Source organism: Salminus brasiliensis, chromosome 7, assembly GCF_030463535.1.
Source record: "Salminus brasiliensis chromosome 7, fSalBra1.hap2, whole genome shotgun sequence".
NCBI classification, from domain to species: domain Eukaryota; kingdom Metazoa; phylum Chordata; class Actinopteri; order Characiformes; family Bryconidae; genus Salminus; species Salminus brasiliensis.
The window spans coordinates 6,744,291-6,765,099 of record NC_132884.1 but is presented as its reverse complement, the minus strand read 5'-3'; the positions used below and the strand labels follow the sequence as shown (position 1 = coordinate 6,765,099).

Sequence of the window (20,809 nt, the reverse complement as noted above, 5' to 3'; positions counted from 1 at the left end):
TTGTAACAATATGTAACATACAAATCATACAGAAGTACAATAGTGCTGTAAAATATACAGTACCATATTTTTTACGAAATGAAATGAAACACGTAAATAATGGCTAATGATCCTCTGATCACAGTTCATTAAAAAAAAGGTGATTATGGGGGTGGTCTTATTTAAATGTTAATAGAAATATATAAACAAAAACGTCAAACAGAGGAAACCAAAAACGATTCGTTTGGACGTGTGAATCGGTTAAAATAGCGACTCGTTCGAGAGTCGGACGTTCAGTGACAGTGAGGGCGGACAGAGAGCTTCAGCCTGTCCTGATATTAGAGAGTGAAAACATGTACAAGACGGACATGGGCGTTGAACTCATGCTGCGATGAACAGCTGTTTCTGCTTCCGGACGGTAGAGTATCCCGAGCTGTTCGCATGGCTGAGAGCGCTCCGGGTTTACAGAACTGAGCGCTCGTGTTTTGAAAGGGGAGAGATGGTGAGATGGTCTCAGCTGGAGCGAGACTGGACCGTGCTGTGCTCTGTGTGTGTGTGTTGGGGGAGGTGGGGGGTGTTGTAGCACAGAGCAATAGAGTGGCCTCGCCGGGTACTAGAGTACACACTAACGTTAGTGGTGAGTAACATTAGCCTTGATTTGACTGAACGCAGAGTAGTGTCTGATAAATCATGAGACCCAGAGGGTCTAAAATATGGTGGTGATCCCCCCCCTCTCTCTCTCCCCTCTGTGTATCTCTCTCTCTCTCTATCTATCCTATGTATCTCTCCACTTTCTCTACCCTCTGTGTATCTCTTTCTCTCTCTACCCTCTGTATATCTCTCTCTACCCTCTGTGTATCTCTCCACTCTCTCTCTCTACCCTCTCTGTATATCTCTCTCTACCCTCTGTGTATCTCTCTCTACCCTCTGTGTATCTCTTTCTCTCTCTACCCTCTGTATATCTCTCTCTACCCTCTGTGTATCTCTCCACTCTCTCTCTCTACCCTCTCTGTATATCTCTCTCTACCCTCTGTGTATCTCTCTCTACCCTCTGTGTATCTCTCTCTACCCTCTGTGTATCTCTCTCTACCCTCTGTGTATCTCTCCACTCTCTCTCTCTACCCTCTCTGTATATCTCTCTCTACCCTCTGTATATCTCTCTCTACCCTCTGTATATCTCTCTCTACCCTCTGTGTATCTCTCCACTCTCTCTCTCTACCCTCTCTGTATATCTCTCTCTACCCTCTGTATATCTCTCTCTACCCTCTGTGTATCTCTCTCTACCCTCTGTGTATCTCTTTCTCTCTCTACCCTCTGTGTATCTCTCCACTCTCTCTCTCTACCCTCTCTGTATATCTCTCTCTACCCTCTCTGTATATCTCTCTCTACCCTCTGTATATCTCTCTCTACCCTCTGTATATCTCTCTCTACCCTCTGTGTATCTCTCTCTACCCTCTGTGTATCTCTCTCTACCCTCTGTGTATCTCTTTCTCTCTCTACCCTCTGTGTATCTCTCCACTCTCTCTCTCTACCCTCTGTGTCTCTCCACTCTCTCTTTCTACCCTCTGTATATCTCTCTCTACCCTCTGTATATATCTCTCTCTACCCTCTGTGTATATCTCTCTCTACCCTCTGTGTATATCTCTCTCTACCCTCTGTGTATATCTCTCTCTACCCTCTGTGTATATCTCTCTCTACCCTCTGTGTATATCTCTCTCTACCCTCTGTGTATCTCTCTCTACCCTCTGTATATCTCTCTCTCTCTACCCTCTGTGTATCTCTCTCTCTCTCTACCCTCTGTGTATCTCTCTCTACCCTCTGTATATCTCTCTCTACCCTCTGTGTATATCTCTCTCTACCCTCTGTGTATATCTCTCTCTACCCTCTGTGTATCTCTCTCTACCCTCTGTGTATATCTCTCTCTACCCTCTGTGTATCTCTCTCTACCTTCTGTGTATCTCTCCACTCTCTCTCTCTACCCTCTGTGTATCTCTCTCTCGCTCTCTCTACCCTCTGTGTATCTCTCTCTCGCTCTCTCTACCCTCTGTGTATCTCTCTCTCGCTCTCTCTACCCTCTGTGTATCTCTCTCTCGCTCTCTCTACCCTCTGTGTATCTCTCTCTCGCTCTCTCTACCCTCTGTGTATCTCTCTCTCTCGCTCTCTCTACCCTCTGTGTATCTCTCTCTCCGCTCTCTCTACCCTCTGTGTATCTCTCTCTCCGCTCTCTCTACCCTCTGTGTATCTCTCTCTCCACTCTCTCTACCCTCTGTGTATCTCTCTCTCCACTCTCTCTACCCTCTGTGTATCTCTCTCTCTCTCTCTCTCTACCCTCTGTGTATCTCTCTCTCTCTCTCTCTCTCTACCCTCTGTGTATCTCTTTCTCTCACAGAATGCTGTGAGGATTTACACACACACTAAACACTGTTGCGTTACACTGTGTTTCTAATCCGCTTCCTTTACTTCGTTACAGAAATAGTGCAGTCTCATCTCCCCAGGGCTGCAGCTCTCACACAGTGGTTATGAGAATCTAATCTCACACCACACTTGTCATTTTCTTGTGCGTTTGTCACGACCCTATGGTTCCTTCCAACAGCCTTTGGCTAAATTATTCACTGATTAAACACACTCTGGACTTCTGGAGGAGTGACTGAGAGCACAACCTGGTTCGAATCCCGGGTCATGCTGCTTGCCATCTTAAGCTGGGGTCTGAAAGAGCACAATTGGCCTTACTCTCTCAGTTGATGGCACTGCCTCCCTACATCACTCATAGTGTGATGTTGGTCAGCACAGGCTAGCTGCTGTTGTTAGAGGTTGTGTTGGAGCTGGGGAGGCTCGCTTTCCTCCGAGCATGCTGGCTGCCTATCGATGCTGCAAAGAGAGTGAAAAGGTGGAGAAGAGGTGGTGGCTGGCTTCACATGTGTTGGAGGAGACATGAGCTAGTCTTCCTCCTCATACATTTTTTGTTTGTGTGGAGATGTAATTCTGGCTCCTTTTCTCTGCAGAATTCTCCTCTTCACTATTAGAGAAACTTCCTGTCCGTCCGTCTGATGCCATCATGGAAGGTCATTATGTCACCATCCATGGCCTTAATGTTACCCACAATCCTCTGTCCGCTCCGGCCATGTCCATCCACAGGCTCTTCCCCGCGCTGCTGGAGTGTTTTGGGATCATCCTGTGCGGTTATGTGGCCGGCCGCACTGGCGTGGTCGGAGCCGGACAGGTGAAAGGCCTGGGCAGTTTTGTATCCTGCTTTGCTCTCCCCGCCCTCCTGTTTAAGAACATGGTGCAGCTCCAGTTTGCTGACGTAGTGTGGTCCTTCCTGTGGAGTGTTTTGATCGCAAAGGTGTGTGTGTTTGTGCTGGTGTGTGTGCTCACGCTGCTGGTGGCCGGTCCGGAGAACAGGTACAGTAAAGCGGGGCTGTTCTCCATATTCGCCACGCAGAGTAACGACTTCGCCCTGGGATATCCCATAGGTGAGTGTAGCCACACACACCTCTCTTTACTTTCTCCTCTCTCTCTCTCCCTCTCTCTCTTCTCTAGCTTCTCATTTTCCTCTCACATTCTCTTGCTCTTGTCCCTCTTTCACCCGTTCTCTTGCACCTCTCTCATTCTGCTCTGTGTACATTGTTTTTACACACAAATGGTTAGAAATGTGTGTCTCTCTCTCTCATGTTCTCTCTCTCTCTCTCTTACACTTTCTCCTCTCAGTGGAAGCTCTGTACCGCAGTTCTCACCCTGATTATGGGCAGTATCTTTATTTGGTGGCTCCGGTGTCTCTGATGCTGCTGAACCCAGTGGGCTTTGCCCTGTGTGAGCTCCAGCGTTGGAGGCAAAACCCTGACCACAGCCACAGCAAACTGCACATCATCTCCACTGTTGTGCTGCGGGTACGTATGTGTGTGTGTATTTTAAGATCCAGGGTCTTTAAATAAGGTAAAATTGCATCCACGGGTCCAGTGTTGCAGCAGACTTTTCACCATGACCAGAGGATCCCGGGTCATCCTGCCTGCCATCAGCAGCCGGAGCCCAGGAGAGCACAATTGGCCTTGCTCTCTCTGGGTAGGTTGCAAGATAGCTCTTTCTCTCCCCACATCACTTCAGTGGCATGGGCTCCTCAGAACTGGCGTTGCATCGGCGGCCTCTCAAAAAGAAGTATGAGTCTGAGGAGGCATGTGTCGGTCCTCACCCTCTACAAGTGTTGGGAGCGTTACTTGTAATTGGGGAGAGTACTAATGAGTGGGTTGGGTAATTGGCTCTGTAAAATTGGGGAGGAAAAAAATAGCTTCAGAATCATGTTGATGGTACACTGATGATACACTTTGGAACTGCATGAGACATCTCACCAGGCATATTTGTGTAAAATCCTGAATTCTTATTCACTAACCTCAGTCCACATATTGCTTTCACTATCAGCGACTGTTCTGTATCACTCAGCTTGTCCAGAAATGCAGGTCTAGATCTCTACAAAGGGGTGCACAATTTACGATCGGTGTTCATGACAGTAGGGGGAGCCCTGAAGCATAAAATGATGCCCTATTCACTATTCCCTACGTGTGAAACTCCAGAACACTATATAGAGCGCTGTGTTATTGGGCTTCGACCAGGTAGTTAGGGATTTCGGACACCTCGTGTGTTAGCTCACTGCTGTGCCGACTCTGACAGCAGAGTGCATTACGTAAACAGTCTGACCGTCAGTCTTCCTCAGAGAAGCTGCACATAAATCTGTTTAGTCTGTTTAGTCTATATCGTTTGTACACTGTATATTACAGTGCATTGTGGGATTTCAGCACTATGTTTTTTTAGACAACACTACAAATTGTAGAACCCCAAAGTAGTGCACTTTATAGTGAACAGGGCATACTTGTGAACACTTGTTTCTGTAGTATTACAATAGAGCTATGGAGCTATCTAGCTAACTTTTGACTCTCAGTTCAAACTGTGGTGACCCGACACTCTGCAGGCTTTTAGGATTTCCCTGCTTGTAAACACTTGGCTCTGCATATGAAGGTCAAGGTTTTAAAGTTTAATATGGATTACAAAGTCAAACCTAAAAATGATGACCACTGATTTTGTCCCATACACTGTTCGCTCATTCATTGTAGTTATGTGCTCTGTCCACTCTACAGGTCTTTAAGAACCCTGTTGTCTTCATGGTCATGGTTGGGATTGTCTGCCACTTCCTGTTTGGTGGGCGTGTCCCTGCATTGCTAGGAGAGTTTGTGGATGGACTGGCCGACTCGTTTGGAGGAGCGGCACTCTTTTACCTGGGATTGACGATGGTGGGGCAGATGCATAAGCTCACCCGCTCCACCGGGGTCACCCTCATACTGCTCATCACAGCTAAACTGTGAGTGTGAGTGTGAGTGTGAGTGTGAGTGTGAGTGTGAGTGTGAGTGTGTGTGTTTCTAGTCTTAAGTTATATCTTCAGTACACTTCTGTTATTCTGTTGTAAGTGACACCATGCATCAGTGAAATCACAAACTGATCAGTACCACAAGAAAACTTTTTTACTTCACTAACAATTATCATTACACTATATGTCCAAAAGTTTGTGGACACCCCTTCTAATAAATGCATTCAGCTACTTTAAGTTGCACCCATTGTTGACACAGATGTGCAAATGCAAAAATAAAACCACACATATAGCTTGTCTAGTCCATGTAGAGAAGAATTGCCAATTGATTAGGACTGTCCGGAGCAGATAAACATGCCAGGTGTGGGCTAGAGGAGTATAAAGGCTGCCAGCATTGAGCTGTGGAGCAGTGGATAACTGTGTTCTCTGGAATGATGATACTTTTTGAGGAATGACAACATCCAACATCCTGACCTCACTAACACTCTTGTCAATGAATGCAGTCAAATCCTCTCAGCAGTGCTCTAGTAAAATCTAGTAGAAATCGTTTCTTGGACAGTAGAGACAACAAAACTCCATCAAGAAACAATAAATGAGCAGGTGTCCCAATACTTTTGTCCATTTAGTGTATTTTCTTATTGTATTTAAAGATTACTAGCTGCTCTTTACACTGTATGAACAGTTTATGGTAAATACATTTGTGTGTGTGTGTGTGTGTTTTTTTTAGGTTGGTGATGCCACTGATGTGCAAGGACATGTTGGAGCTGTTGGATGCAGGTAACTCCAGTTCTACAAACCACAGCAGCCTTTCTGATTATGCCTTCCTCTATGGCGTCTTCCCCACTGCACCCAGCGTGGCCATCTACGCCAGCCAGTACAACATGCAGCTGGAGGTGGTGAGTACATTTTACAATCGTACACTGTCATATTGCAAAGGTTTTTGCAAACGATAGGTTCTTGGTGATTTTCTCAATGTCTCCATGAAGTTGGTATTTGTGCAGGTGTCAACCTGCCAGAAGGTCTTTTTCAGTCCTTGAACAACCTCATCCTTTCTTGACATACTTCATTTTCAAATGTAAATGTGTGCACATCCCCTACAGAAACACATTAAATAACACATTCTATATCATAATAATGAATAATCATTTATTTAACATATTAGCTAAAAAAAAAAGGGGCTCCCCTGCAGTCAGAAAGTTTAATTCACACTTTGAGATATGTGCTTTTCACATGCATTTGTCACAGTAGAACAGTGCACCACCACTTCAGAGTCTAGAAGGTATTTTTCAGTCAACTGGGAGATTTGATTTGCCTTCCTAGCAAACTTGACCTTCACCCTTCCTGATAAATTCAATTTCTGTCAAATTTACTTTGTCTTAAGCTGGTTTTACAGCACCACTATTTCACCAATGTCTTTGAACCCTGCGCCTCATGGGAAAATACAATTCCTGATATGTTTATGTGTATGGGTGTACTTGTGTGTAGGTGACCTCCGGCATGGTCATCAGCACCTTACTCTCTGCACCCATCATGTACCTGTCTGCATGGTTACTGACCATTCCCTGGATGGAGGCCACACACCTGATCTCAGAGTTGCAGGAGGTCAACTTCAACATCAGCATCATCAGCTTTATTGCCCTGGTGAGTGAATGCTGTGCAGCTGTGTGAGTGCATTGCTTTTTACAAAGAACCCTGGATGTATGTACGGTTCTGTGCAGCCACCCCTCCTTTATTTCATTTCCAGTCATTAATTTTTTTAAAAAGATAAACCCATTTCCATTTTTGATAGAAGTTCAAAAATTTAAAGATGCAAAGAAAGTGGGATCATGCAAGATTTGGTGGACCACCAAAACGGTTCCATCAGATAACCAGCAGACTATTATCTTTGAGAAACTCTCGCTTTAGATCTGAAAACATCAACAGGTGTTTGTTTTCATCCTTCCACTGTGAGAAGATGACACTGATGAACTCTGTAGGTCTGAAAGGATGTCGGAGCTGATCAAGAAGCTCTTCTTGAGAGAAGGAAACAAAAAAGAGTCTTTGATAACAGAAATCTGCTGCAGCTGCTGATGTTTTCAGAACAACGGACTGACCACCCCTAGACCTCAAAGCCTTTGAATGTGTTTTGGAGTACTAGAAAGATCTCCCTGCAGATTTCTGCAGAAGAACTGAATGTGAGTCTACTGACGAGGATGGGAGCTGTAATAAAGGTGTAGGTGGACTTGTTAAATACTGAAGCATCTGATATAGTTTTTAGTTGTAGATTTTCTACTTTTTTTTTTTCCTGGAAATGAAATAAATAAAGGCTTGGTCTCTTTTTGCACAGTGCTGCCTGTTGTTCGTCTGTGTGGATCTAATTATGTTTGTATGATAGGTTTGGACCGTTGCTGTCATGCTGCTGAGCAAAAAGTTCAAGAGGCTGCCTCATATGTTTTCAACAAACCTTTTCCTTGCTCAGGTGGGTCCTTGCACAGCCTAGGAACAACCTTTTCCTTTCTTGCAATACCACATTTGTTAAGTGTAAATAAGTGTGCATCTTCTACAGAAACACGCTAAATAACATATTATAAATCATAATTAGTGTTTAATATATTAATTTCACTTATTGGCCAAATATTAAATACATTAAATGTGGAGTGTGCAAAAGTACATCATGCCACATTAAAGCAGCAGTGTGTGAGAATTGGTATTTCTTACTCCTGGGCTCTCCCTACAGCCAGGAAGTGTAATTCACACTTTGAGCCATGTGCTTTTCACATGCGTTTGTCACTCTGACAGATACAGAACCATCACCATCACCAACCAAGTGAAGGAAGCATGTGGACTGTAGCAGTAGAGGAATATTACAGGATTTGACACAACTTGGAGTTATGCAGCGTTATGCAAGTCTTACGAGCATTAGCCCTGCCTGATTCACATAGTGCAGTTAGCAGTATGCCGAGCCCGGAGTAGCAACCGTAGCAGTGCTACTCTCTCTATGACAAGTCAGTGGAGCATCAACGTTATTTTGAAGTTGTTATTTTAAGGTTAAAATGCTACACAATGCTGCTTTAAATATTTACATTTACATTTAAGGCATTTAGCAGAGCATTTACAAAGTGCTTTTGCTATTTACCCAAGAAAAACCTCAGCTAGTTAGAATAGACTAATAGTTCAAAGATACCTCTAAGCTTTAGACATTACTAAGCACAAGACAGTAAGGTGACCATAGTACTCTAATCGTCCAAGTACTCTCTGAAGAGGAGGGTCTTCAGTCTGGGTTTGAAGACAGCGAGCGTCTCGGCCGTTCGGACACCCAGGGGAAGCTCGTTCCACCACTTTGGTGCCAGGGCAGAAAAAAGCCTGGACGCTTGTCTTCCGCGGATTTTGAGGGATGGCGGGTCAAGCCGAGCCGTACTTGAAGCTCGAAGGGCTCATGGTGCGGATCAGCTTTTGACCATTGCCATCAAATATGGAGGGGCTGGTCCTATGGTTCTTGGCTTTGTAGGCCAGCGTCAGGGTTCTGAATCTGATGCAGGCAGCTACAGGAAGCCAGTGAAGAGAGAACGCAGCAGTGGAGTGACATGGCTGAATTTAGGAACGTTGAAGACGACCCGTGCCGCTGCATTCTGGATGAGTTGCAGGGGCCTGATGGTGTGCAGAGGGAAACCAGCCAGAAGAGAGTTACAGTAGTCTTGAAGTGACGAGAGACTGAACGAGCACCTGGGTGGTCTCTCTAGAGAGGAAGGGTCGAATTCTCTGGATGTTGTACAGGAGAAATCTGCAGGATCGAGTTACGTTTGCAACATGACTTAAGAACGATAACTGATCATCCATGACTAAATATGTCATATTGCATTTTTTATATTTAATATATATATACACAGACAAACACATTTGATATTTAATTTTAACTTATTTTCAGTTAGAAAATCAAAGAAATGTCATTTGACAAGGGATGCCCAAACCTGTGTGTGTGTGTGTGTGTGTGTGTGTGTGTGTGTGTGTGTGTGTGTGTGTGTGTGTGTGTGTGTGTGTGTGTGTGTGTGTGTGTGTGTGACTTTTCTCTTGCAGCTTTTGGTGTGCGTGTCAATGATCTTGTGGAAGTTTGTAGTTAAGCAGGACAGTGTGCTGGCACAGATCCTCACCTTCACCCTTCTCTACGGGTCTCTTTACAGCACTTATCTCTGGACAGGTAACACACTCATAAGGTCAATACATTTAACAACACTGTGTGACCATTACCACCTGGTTTCCCCTTTAAATGCCCAATTAACAATTTTAGGCTTGCATATTTCTTATTAGGTTTAAAATTGTGCTATAGAAATAAAACCATTGATAAATGACCCTGGAATTTTTAATGAGCTTTTTAAGATTATTAAGGGACAGAAGATGCATGTGTGCCATTTTACTGTTCGCTATAAATGTCTTGCAACATCAGAGCGGAAACGAGATATGCAGGTGACACTTATGCACCCTTGTGGACCCTTTATTACATGCAGTTATTAAAAAGAAAATTGGGTCCCTCTGAAGCACATCATTATCTTCTTTAAGGCCTCACTGATTGCAGACAGTATAAACATCCATGTGGGAATCAGTTTTCAAAAGGCTTTGCATTTGCAGTCCTTGGCATTTTCTATCAATGACTGTAAACAAGTCATAGCCCTAACAACTCTAATTAAAGGGCTTGCAAGTCATTGTTGATCTCTCTGGAAGCTCTGGAAACGCACCTTTCAGCAGTTCACTCATAAAAGCCAAGACAGTACAGAGCACTGGATGAGGAACATTTGTCTCCTTGACTCGAAAATCTAGGCTAAAATCATGTAGCTTGAACCTGGCATTAACTACCACTTCCTTATTACATTATGAATTGAAGAACAGCTACCTGAAAAGGCTTTGCTATTTGCTTCTAGCCTTCTCCTGCTTTGTGGGCATCACAAAGTTGCTGATTGCTGGGACAAGGTTTGAGGATTAATTTATCAGATTAAAAAGAGCCTTTTGGTTAACAGGTGGTATACAAATGGTATAACTGGCCATGAAAGAGCTCCTATCCTACATTCATGTTCCAAAAATAATTTTTACACTGCCATTTTCCAACATTTCTTTATCCCTTAGAATTAAACAGTTTGTTAATGTACCTTTTATGATGGATATAAGATTAATGAGCTCTGTTCTGATTCACTGCCCTTTATTATGCCTCGCTGAAGCTGAGGCACTCCTGGGAACGGAAGTATTCTTTTGTAAAAGTTCAGTCTGTCAGTCTGTAAACTCCGCCTCAGCTGATGATGAGATTTTCCCTCTTCTTTGGTTACGGTGGGCGGCGACCTTCCAAATGTTAATGTTCTCATCCGAAGCAGAAAAGCCTCTGATTGGCTTTTTACTTCTTCTGCACGCTCCTGACTAAGCACCATCTCCGCACATTCGTCCTCTAACATGATTTTTTTTTTGGCTATTTAAAGTATTCACTGAAATGTGGTTTAATGGAGCAGAGACTGTTTTTAATACCTTAGATTTAAAAAGAAACAATGAATGAGTGTCCCAAAACTTTTGCCCATACAATGTATGTCTCATTTCGGACACATACAGTACATCACCGATACATAATACACACACTTCTCCTCACACACTGATTATGACGGTTGGTTCTGTATTGTGTGGGCTTGTGATCAGTCTGTGCTGTGTTGTGTAGCTGTGTAGATTGTGTGTTGTGTTCTAGGTCTGTTGGCGTTCTCTCTGGCTTTGCTGAAGAAGAACGAACAGCTTAAAGTTCGACCCGTCATCTTTATCCTCTTCGGCTGGGGGTAAGAGAGAGTGTGTTTGTGTGTGTGTTTGTGTGTGTGTTTGTGTGTGTGTGTGTTTGTGTGTGTGTTTGTGTATGTTGTGCTCTAAAGAGAAACACAGAAGACGTTGTAAGCTGTCTTATTGTGTGGCAATAAGACAGCTTCGATCGATTAGTTAATCAAACAGTAGTCTGGGCCTGTGTGTTTCAGGGTTCCCTTTCTGATTATGGGCGTGTTGCTTATGGTGAGTGAGAGAGTGAGTGACACGACTGACTCCGCCTTCTTCTACGGAAAGTGGCAAGTAAGTTATATCCCCAACAGCTCTAAATAAAGTCCACACTCACACTGACAGGTCTAGATATGAAACCTGCAAGGTATTTATTGGGGGCTTAAAAGGCATCACAGATCACTCTGTGAACTCCGTGATCACACCTTTCAGCAGTTTACACATAGCTGCCAAGCCAGTAGCCTGAGCAAACACTTATTTGTGTATAAAAAATGGTCGTCGACTTGAAAAACCAAGGCCAAAATCGTTTAGTGTGAACCTGGCATTAACTGCCATTTCCTAATTATATTAGGAGTTGAGAAATCGGCTACCAGAAAAGGCCTGGCCGTTTTCTTCTAGCCTTCTCCTGTTTCATGGGCATCAATTATTGTCATTTTCACAGTGCTAGACAGCTCCTTAGAGGAGCCTGTGGCTGGGACAAGGTTTGATGAGTCAGAGAATTTATAAAGCTTTATAAAGAAATTTGCATCCCTTGGCCTTTCCTAACAATAACTGTAAACAAGCCATAGCCTAAAATACTAAATAAAGTCCAAGGCCTTACATTTCCACTGCTGCTGATTAAATGGGGGACGTCTTTTATAATGTGTCTCTCCCTCTGTCTCTCTGTCAGATTGTGAGCAGTCTGGCCGTGTTGAGCAGTAGTATAGTACTGGGTGGAGTGTCTCTGCTGGGACTGAGTCAGGGCTCTCAGGAGGAGCAGAGTTACCAGGCCCTGGAGCAGAGCTCCATGTCAAGCACCACAGAGGACGTGAGAAGCCCCCTTCAGCCAGAGAATCAGAACTCTGCTGAGAGGGCAACATCGCATGGCAGTCTGAATAGAGGTATCCTACATCTGTTAATGTGTTTTTGCCTGTGTTAAAGGAATAGTTTGGTAAAAAATCGAATTCCCACATTTTTTCCCAAATGCACCTAATGACATGCAGACATTTGAATTCATCCTAATTATGATCTGCTGGTAGTAGAGTTTGGGATAAGGTGGTGAACATCCAACATCCTGACCTCGCTAACACTCTGTTGCTGAATGCAATCAAATCCTCCCAGCTATGCTCCAATATCTAATAGAATGCCTTCCCTGGACAGTAGAGACGGTTACTCCAACAGAATATTCTTGATTTTGGAAGGAACAATAAATGAGCAGGTATCTCAATACTTTTGTCCTTGTAGTGTCCTCATCTGTGAAGTGTGTAGAAGTTTCCATAGCTACATTAATGTCTGACTTTGGACATTCAACAATGCCTTGTCTAATAGACTACACCAACAAGAAAATAGTGGGGCTGTGTAATGGTAAGAATCTGGCGATATAAGTATCATGATACGGGACTTACGATATAATATATTGTGAAGCGGAGGCATTGCATACGATGGGGGGAGCAGACGTACGGGTTGGGTAATTGGCAGTCCAAATTGGGAAAGAAATAGGTGAAAAATCGGATGCAATTTATAGAAAAAAAAATTTGAAAATTAATACAGTGTTGTAAAACATAATATTTCGATACTTTGATATATCGATATTCCCTTACACCCCTAGTAAACGGTGTAACAGTTTGATTTTCCTTCAGGCTATTCCTTTGAACACTGAGACCGTGGCGCTGTTAAATATGTTGTCTTCTGTGTTAAACCTGTCTCATCTGTGTTGGTCTCAGATCATAGTGACCCCATGCCTGATATGATAGCTGACCATCTGAATGACTCACCAGCACCACCATCAGGCAAGGAAAACACAAGTGCAGTCACTGATCAGAGATGTGCTGCAGACATTTTTGTGTGTATATGTTTGTTTATTCGCTGACAAATGTGTGTGTGTGTGGGGAGGGGGATTTCATGATGTATTTGGTGTGTGTATGTACAGTTACTGTAATCTGCCTTGCAGGTGGTGTTATGCTGTGCAGTGTTTTGGGGTGTGTGTGTATGTAGTAAGTGTGTTGTTTCCTGCAGGTGCAGCACTGTGTGAAGCGTCGAGCTGTGTTCGTGTGCAGGAGGAGAGGCAAGTGGCTCGGCATGTGCTGCTATGTCTGCTGCTTATCGTCAGCCTGGTAGCGGTGGGTCTTTTTGTGTGCCCACACACACACACACAACTAATCTACCACACAGAAGTAGATAAAAGTATTGGGACACCTGTTCTTTCACTCTTTCTTCCAAAAACAATGGTTTTAAAAAAAGAGTTTATCCTGCTTTTGTTGGAGTAACTGTCTCTAATATTCTTTCTACTAGATTTTGGAGCGTGGCTGTGAGGATTTGTTTGCATTCAGTGGCAAGAGTGTTAGTGAGCTCAGGTTGTTGAATGATCACCACCCCACCTCATCCCCAACTCATCCCAAAAGTATTGGATGGAGCACCAACCATCATTCCAGAAAACACAGTTCTCCACTGCTCCACAGCTCAATGCTTTGGGGGCTTTATACCCCTCTAGCCATGCTGGCATTGGCATGTTTATAATCTCCAGAGAGTCCTATTCTATTGGCAGAACTTCTCTACAGGGACGAAACAAGCTGTGTGTGTGTGAAATTTGCACATCTGTGTCAGCAATGGGTTTATTTGAAGGAACGTCCACAAGCATTTGGACTATTAGTGTATTCTATTCTAACTGCATGTCCAGTGACGTTGCATTAGTGGAAGTTGTGACATGAAGATACATCCTTCAGCCTTCAGCACTGGTAGAATTGTGTGATAGGAGGAAATAATGACTTATTTGGGAGATATTTTTTAACAACTGTTGTTGTGTCCCTCATGGTCAGAACCTATCCAGCTGTCTTTGGTGGCTTTTAAATGCAGATCCTGGACGCCTTTACCTCGAGTTGCAGTTCTTCTGTGCCGTGGCCAATTATGGACAGGTATGGAGAAACAAACCTAAACGCATACAGATACTGAAAACACACCTGCATAACTGCACAAGGTTTTTGTAAGTAATATGAACTCCGTCCATCAGGGTTTGATTTCGTTTGGGATATTTGGGCTGGATGAGCATCTCATCATCTTGCCATTCAAAAAGAGGTAAGTGTTCAGGAAAAAGGAGGGTCATGTTTGTCAAAGCAAAACATGTGCAGTGTTTAGATCCTTAATGGCCTACATGGCCTATGTGTGTTAAACTGTTGGTGGTGTGTGTGTGTGTGTGTGTGTGTGTGTGTGTGTGTGTGTGTGTGTGTGTGTGTGTGTGTGTGTGTGTGTGTGTGTGTGTGTGTGTGCGCAGGCTGGCAGCACTTTGGGTTGGAGGTCAGGAAGAGAACTGTGGTCCAGCCGCTGTTCCTGAAGAGATTCGACTGACCTGCACACAGTTTGTCCGCTACCACAAAAATCAGTGTGTGCAGGACATTGTGCACAAGAGAAGGTTTGTTTGTGGGTGTTAACATGTGAATTCAACACTGTGTGTGTGTGTGTGTGTGTGTGTGTGTGTGTGTGTGTGTGTGTGTGTGTGTGTGTGTGTGTGTGTGTGTGTGTGTGTTTCAGGAGGTGTGGTATGTTTACAGAGAATGCATCCTTGTGTTTATCATAAGTCATAATTAGTTTATAATAAAGATAAAGGTTGTAATGGTTGGGAGAAAATGTTGTCATGTCACCCGACTCGAGTAGGATGCTCACCCTAGATTTGGGGCTCAACACGGATTCTCATCCCTGAGACTCTCGACTTGACTTACTGGCTTACCGTCCAGAAACTAAAGGAGAGATTTAACTTGGACATGTATTCCAGAGGCTCGAGACTTAACTCGGATTCTCCTCCCAGAGACTCAAGACTCGTCTCTGATTCGCACCCCAGAGACTGGAGACTTAACTTACAGTCCAGAAACTTGAGTTTCAGTGTAGCCATGTATTCCCGAAACTCAAGACTCAAGAGACTCAACTTAGACTCTCACTCAGGCTCAACACTCAACTATGACTCGCACCTCATACACTCAAGGCGTAACTCAGACTCTCTCCTCAGTGACTGAAGCTATCTAGAGACTTGTGACTCAACTTGGACTCTAGAGGCTTGATCAGACTCTAACCTCAGAGATTCAAGGCTTGACTTGGATAGGGATGCACTGATCTGGCTTTTTCAGTTTCGATACCGATATGATACATAAACTTTGCATATCCGTCGATACCCAATACCAATCTGATACCATTAATAAACTAATTAATTAATAAACCGTACACCTCACCATATGTGGGAGAGACTTAAGGCATCAGGATTGCCTTAAACATTACTTAATATAACAAATTAACACACATATATAAATGTACATTTATTTATTTGTACATTTAGTGCAGATTCACACAAACAAATTAAAGTGAAAGGATCGGTTCCCTAATATCAGATCTGTGCATGCCTAGACTTGGACTTGCACCTTAATGATTCAACATTTAATTCAGACTCTCACATTAGAGACTTAAGACAACTTAGGATCTCACTCAGACTCAACACTCAGCTTGGACCTCAGAGACCCAAGACTAAACTTGGACTCTCACTCCTGAGACCAGAGACCATGTCATGATATGCTAATTTTAAAATAATAATAATAATAATGCATTTCCTTTCTTTCACTTGCACCTATTGCATGAACTTTATAACACACCTCTCCTGTGTGTTCTTGTCCTTTTTGTCTTGTCTTTTTTTTCTCTGTGTTGTTTCCTTTTTCCCCCCTTTCTTCTCTTTCCCTTGCACTCTCAGTGGATCATCTGAATCTCTCTCAGGACCAGTGGGTGAATCCTTGCTTTGATTGACAGGTGCGCTGGTTGATTCTTGGGCAACAAGCTGGTGAATTGGCTGCTGTGGGATGGGTGTGGTCAAGAACAGTGGTGTGGCCTTGCTCTTTTAGCATCTCAAGCTGGATACCTGTGACTAGACCAGTGGTCATGCCTTTTGGACGATGGAAGCAGAGGACCCCCAAATGCTGCGTGATGTCACTTGATTTATGTGACCGGTCCGAAGCCACTGAGCAGAACTCGACTGTGAATCGAACCGCTGTTTTGTCCAACTCTGGAAATTGTGCTACTTGAATTCTGTTGCACGGCATGCCAAACTTAACAGGGAATCAGGTCTGTCTTTGTATCTCCTTTCAGTTACACTCACCTTCCCCCACGGTCTGCAGAGGGCAGGCAACTTGAACCTATGTGAACCTTTGTGGCTTTGTGACGACGATACCTTTACATTTACTGTATGTTCAGTTACTAAATCGCACAACAGCATCATCTGTGACTACAGGTCTGATGGATTTGTTAAGGACAAAGCTAATGTTTGTAAAGAGATATGATCTGGACAATATTATGTTTGAAATATCTGCTGAGAGTTGCTGTATTTTCTGTGTGGCAGGGTTGGGATCAGATCTGATTTTAAAACTTGACCATTCATGACCAGTTCATCTACGAAATCTGCAGTGTTAAAAAACTAATATTTGGATGATGAGATGCCTTGTTTTTCGAGATGTTTTTACTAAATTGAAGTCTTCTTTTAAATCTATAATGTGTTGTCTGCCAATAGAACAAGACATTTACACTAGAAGTATTCAGATTCAGACATTTCTCCAGCTAACAGACCTCATATTATTTAACACTAAATGCTTATAAGAACTGGCCTTTAACTCTCAGAGACCCTAGAGTGACCTGGTTTCTTGTTTTCTTGCTCTTTGGAAGCCACTTACCATAAAGAGTCTATATACTCTTTATATACTCTCAAACAACATACAGAAATTTTAGACACCCTTGGCCAAAGACTACATTTTGTCACATTTGTAGTAGTTTGAAGTAACACAGCCTCTGTAGCTAATCAAACATAAAACATTTAATTGGTCCTTCATAACATTTTAATAATTTTCAGCAATGTGACCTGTGCAAAACGTTTGAGGGTTCCCACGCATCCTGGGAAATCTGGAAAACCTGGAAATTGAGACTCTTTTTCCAGTCATGGAAACTCTTTAAGAAATTAGAAAATAGTTACAAAAATGTCCTGGGATTGCTTGTAAGATCATGGAAAAGTTGAGATGTTAGGCCTGTGAGATTCCATAATTAGCCACTGATGCCCTATTTATCATCAAATGATTTTCAGAGGGATTTCCTTTTTTTTTTTTTTTTTTTAAAGATTCTGTATAGTAATAGGTGTTAAAAAGAACATCCAGTAACTGTATGTGTAAAAACAGTTTATACTGAGAGGTCTAATTACTCTTGTTTGATGTATGTCCTGGAAACTGGAAAGTGTTTTTCTAAAAAGAGTGGGAACCCTGAGTTTGGCATCTTACACAATCAGGAGGATTAACACCTCCTTTCGCAGAAATCCTAATTTCTTGGGAGTGTGAATGTTCTCCTCACTTTCAATAAGTCTGTTCTTTGGTCGTCTTGCACGCACTTGTTTAAGGTCTATTCACAAACAGGTCTATGATATTTGGGTCGGGGGACTGTGTGAGTTTCATTCCAAAAGCTTAACTTTGCATCTCTTTTGGGAGTCCGTGGTGGATTTTGAAGTGTGTTTTGGATCTCCAGCCTGAAAACAGATGGTTTGACATTTGCATCCATAATTTGCTGGGGTCTTATTTGCCAAATCCATTCTTCCCTCTTACCTGTGCAATATTGCAATCTGTACTGGTGGCACCACAACCCTACAAAAATTTATATTATTTATCTATCTATTTATTTATTCTTTTGAATCACTACATATGTAGGGACTGAAGAATGAATCATGAGTTTGGGCCAAGCTGTACAATTCAGAGTATTAAAGGGCTCATGTCACAGAAAAATCTGTTATCTAAATATTTGATCTAGTAGTTAAACCCTTTTACGTTTCAAGAGGTGCCATTCGCTCCCCTAGTTCCTTTCCTGTTTTGAAGTTACAAAAAAAAAAAAAACATTTACTGTATATCAGTTCATTCAGCCTACAATAGTTTGGCCCCACCCATTCACACTGCAGATACAAGGGCCGATTCCCAACCTGCGCACCTGTCTGAAGTTCCTGTTGACTTGTCATTAGTTGCAGCCTAAGTACTGCTCCATTCAAAAGTTCACATCTAGCCAAGTACAGTCCAAATTCCCGAGATATCCCAGAATGCATTATGCACTAGGCTGTTGTTGCCAAGTCAGTACTACCAAGTACACCAGTCCGAACTTGGCGTACTTTTGTATTGAAAATTGTATTGAGTGTTTTAGCATGTACTGCTGTCCTGTATGGGAGCCAATTAGAACAGCGGTCATTTTCATATCAGTCTGAAAAGCGCAGTACAACAAAAGGGATAACAAGAAGTTAAATGGTCAGTTCTGTCTGATTTTGGTTCATAAAGCCACACAAATATGTGAATATTGGGGAAAGAAGGGCAGTAATGAAGATGACAGGATTGATAGTGGTCATAGTGGTGCTGTAGGGTCTCTGAGGGTTAGAGCAGATGAAATTATCTTCTTGAAAACCATATAAGAGGCAAAATGTACAGATGTTGTGTATTTGATCTTGTGGAAAAAAAGACTGCAAAGTCTGGTGCTCTGTTATTGGTGAAATGTGCTCAGACTATGATTGCACTCTTGAACATTTATTGTGTCTAGCTGTGATGAGATGTTACAAGTATATGAGTATGGTGTTATTAAGTTTATAAGGAGGTATGCATTGTGACATTATTTATGAGGTACTTTATGATGCAGTTTCTGGTTATCATTGTCAAATTTCTCCCACCTACTCAGACTACAGGAAGCCAGTTTGGGTTTAAAGTGACAATCTGCTTTTTGTGGTTTATTTAGGTCCGTTTCCTAGTTCTATTTGTGTTCAAGTTGTTGGAGCTGAGTATGACTTGATCCCTTCATGAACTGACCCCAGCCCTGCTGTCTGCTGTCCAGTTTGCAGCCCCATTTCTGTGCCTGCTATTGCATGTTTCCTTTGATATTCAAGAACTGGCTCTGCACAATATCAGTTTTAGGATATCAGTTTGCACAAGTAAGAATGGTATGTTGTTTTACTGAAATGACCTTGCATTCAAAAGTGGAATAAAAGGTTTCAGCCATGAGCAGGGACCTTATTTAACATGTATTTGTTCATGTTGACTCAGTTGTTTCTGAAAATATGCAATAAATATCCCACTGCAGAAAACTGCTTTTCCTACTTTTTATTTTATTTTATGTACATTGACAATCTTGCTCATGTCTGCCATGATACTTTTCGAAACAATACACTGATTCCTAAAAAATAATGTTCCAATAAAGACGTTGCACCTTGACCAGACACTTTTGGTAGCCATCAACAAGCTCCTGCCAGAATTGTAGTTTGATGTTTGACCCCCCCCTTCTTGGAAGTACTGGTAGAGTTAAATTAAATGGTACAGACCTGGCTTTCAGACACGCATATTGTTGTTAGGATTGTGGTCAGCATTTTGCAAAGATCATCAGGGTCACTGTCCTGTTGAAACACAATTTTCATTGTCCTGTTAAAACACCCATGTTTTAACTGTCTAGCTAATGGTTTGAGGCTATGCCAAAAATTCTAATTTGGTAATCTGGTTATTGTCACCAAAAAACTCAATCTTTGTCTCATCTAACCATAAAACAGTCCTCCAGAAGGCTTTTTCCTTGTCCATGTGGTCAGCTCCAAAATTTAGTCGAGCTCAGGTGTAGATTTTGCAGCAGGGGCTTCTGTCTTGGACAGCAGCCTCTTACTTTACTGTGGCACTGGTATTCCAGCAGCGTCCAGTGGCAGGCCTCTTTCTTGGTGGTTCTTAGGTTGGTCCTGACTATTCTAACCAATTTCCTCTCAGCTGAGGGTGACCGTTTGCTTGAACCAATGATCTTGAAGTCAGTCAGATTTTATCCCCGCGTTTTTATGTGAGTGCAGAGAAGCTACCAGCTGTAGTCGATCATGATCACTGACTAAGAGTTAAGAGCCCTTGGACTTGGAAAGTTCTTTTGAAAGGTAATTTGGAACTTTCAGCACCACTGAATTAATAATCTAAGTGGGTATACATATGTATTTAACCCTGTATGTATAACTGTGAGCCTATGTTGATTTCACAAAGAACAAATACAAATAATTCATTGTTACAAACATTTTGTCTTTTTTTATCATCCAAAAAATGTCATCTTACTTCATACATCCCTCCACAGCTCTATCTAATCCAGCTATCTATCTAGCTACCCATAAACCTAGTTAGCTATCTATCTATCTAGTTACCCATATATATAGTTAGCTATGTAGCTATCTGTCTATCTATCTAGTAACATATCCAGCTAGATTTCTATCTATATATCTAGTCAGCTATCTAGCTACCTATCTAGTTACCCATATACCTAGTTAGCTATCTAGTTACCCATATACCTAGTTAGCTATCTAGTTACCCATATATATAGTTAGCTATGTAGCTAGCTAGCTAGTTACCTAAAAATCTAGTTAGCTATGTAGCTATCTATCTAGTAACCTATCCAGCTAGATTTCTATCTATCTATCTAGTCAGCTATCTATCTAACTACCCATATACCTAGTTAGCTATCTATCTA

General features: G+C 42.5%; 1 protein-coding gene across 3 annotated transcripts; it reads left to right on the top strand.

Moving 5' to 3' along the window:
- The first annotated feature begins 285 nt into the window (after window positions 1-285).
- gpr155b (G protein-coupled receptor 155b) lies at window positions 286-19,412 on the top strand. Of its 3 annotated transcripts, none has more exons than XM_072683603.1 (17): window positions 286-397; window positions 2,982-3,452; window positions 3,688-3,866; window positions 5,106-5,326; window positions 6,060-6,228; window positions 6,818-6,973; window positions 7,707-7,790; window positions 9,386-9,506; window positions 11,028-11,112; window positions 11,302-11,392; window positions 11,988-12,198; window positions 13,021-13,086; window positions 13,313-13,416; window positions 14,113-14,208; window positions 14,304-14,368; window positions 14,565-14,702; window positions 16,079-19,412. In XM_072683603.1, exons 2-17 carry the CDS (start codon window positions 3,035-3,037, stop codon window positions 16,089-16,091), a joined length of 2,217 nt encoding a protein of 738 aa, XP_072539704.1. In that variant the 5' UTR covers window positions 286-397; window positions 2,982-3,034; the 3' UTR covers window positions 16,092-19,412. The 3 variants fall into 3 exon arrangements, with proteins under 3 accessions (XP_072539704.1, XP_072539703.1, XP_072539705.1); XM_072683602.1 differs by having other exon boundaries at window positions 16,023-19,412; XM_072683604.1 differs by lacking the exon at window positions 13,021-13,086 and having other exon boundaries at window positions 16,023-19,412.
- The last annotated feature ends 1,397 nt before the right edge of the window (window positions 19,413-20,809 follow it).

Coding starts and splice junctions, on each gene's coding strand:
- gpr155b (XM_072683602.1), top strand. CDS start 3,035: ATGGAAGGTCATTATGTCACCATCCATGGCCTTAATGTTACCCACAAT. Junction 6,229..6,817: donor ACAACATGCAGCTGGAGGTG/GTGAGTACATTT, acceptor ACTTGTGTGTAG/GTGACCTCCGGCATGGTCAT. Junction 11,113..11,301: donor TTTATCCTCTTCGGCTGGGG/GTAAGAGAGAGT, acceptor TGTGTGTTTCAG/GGTTCCCTTTCTGATTATGG.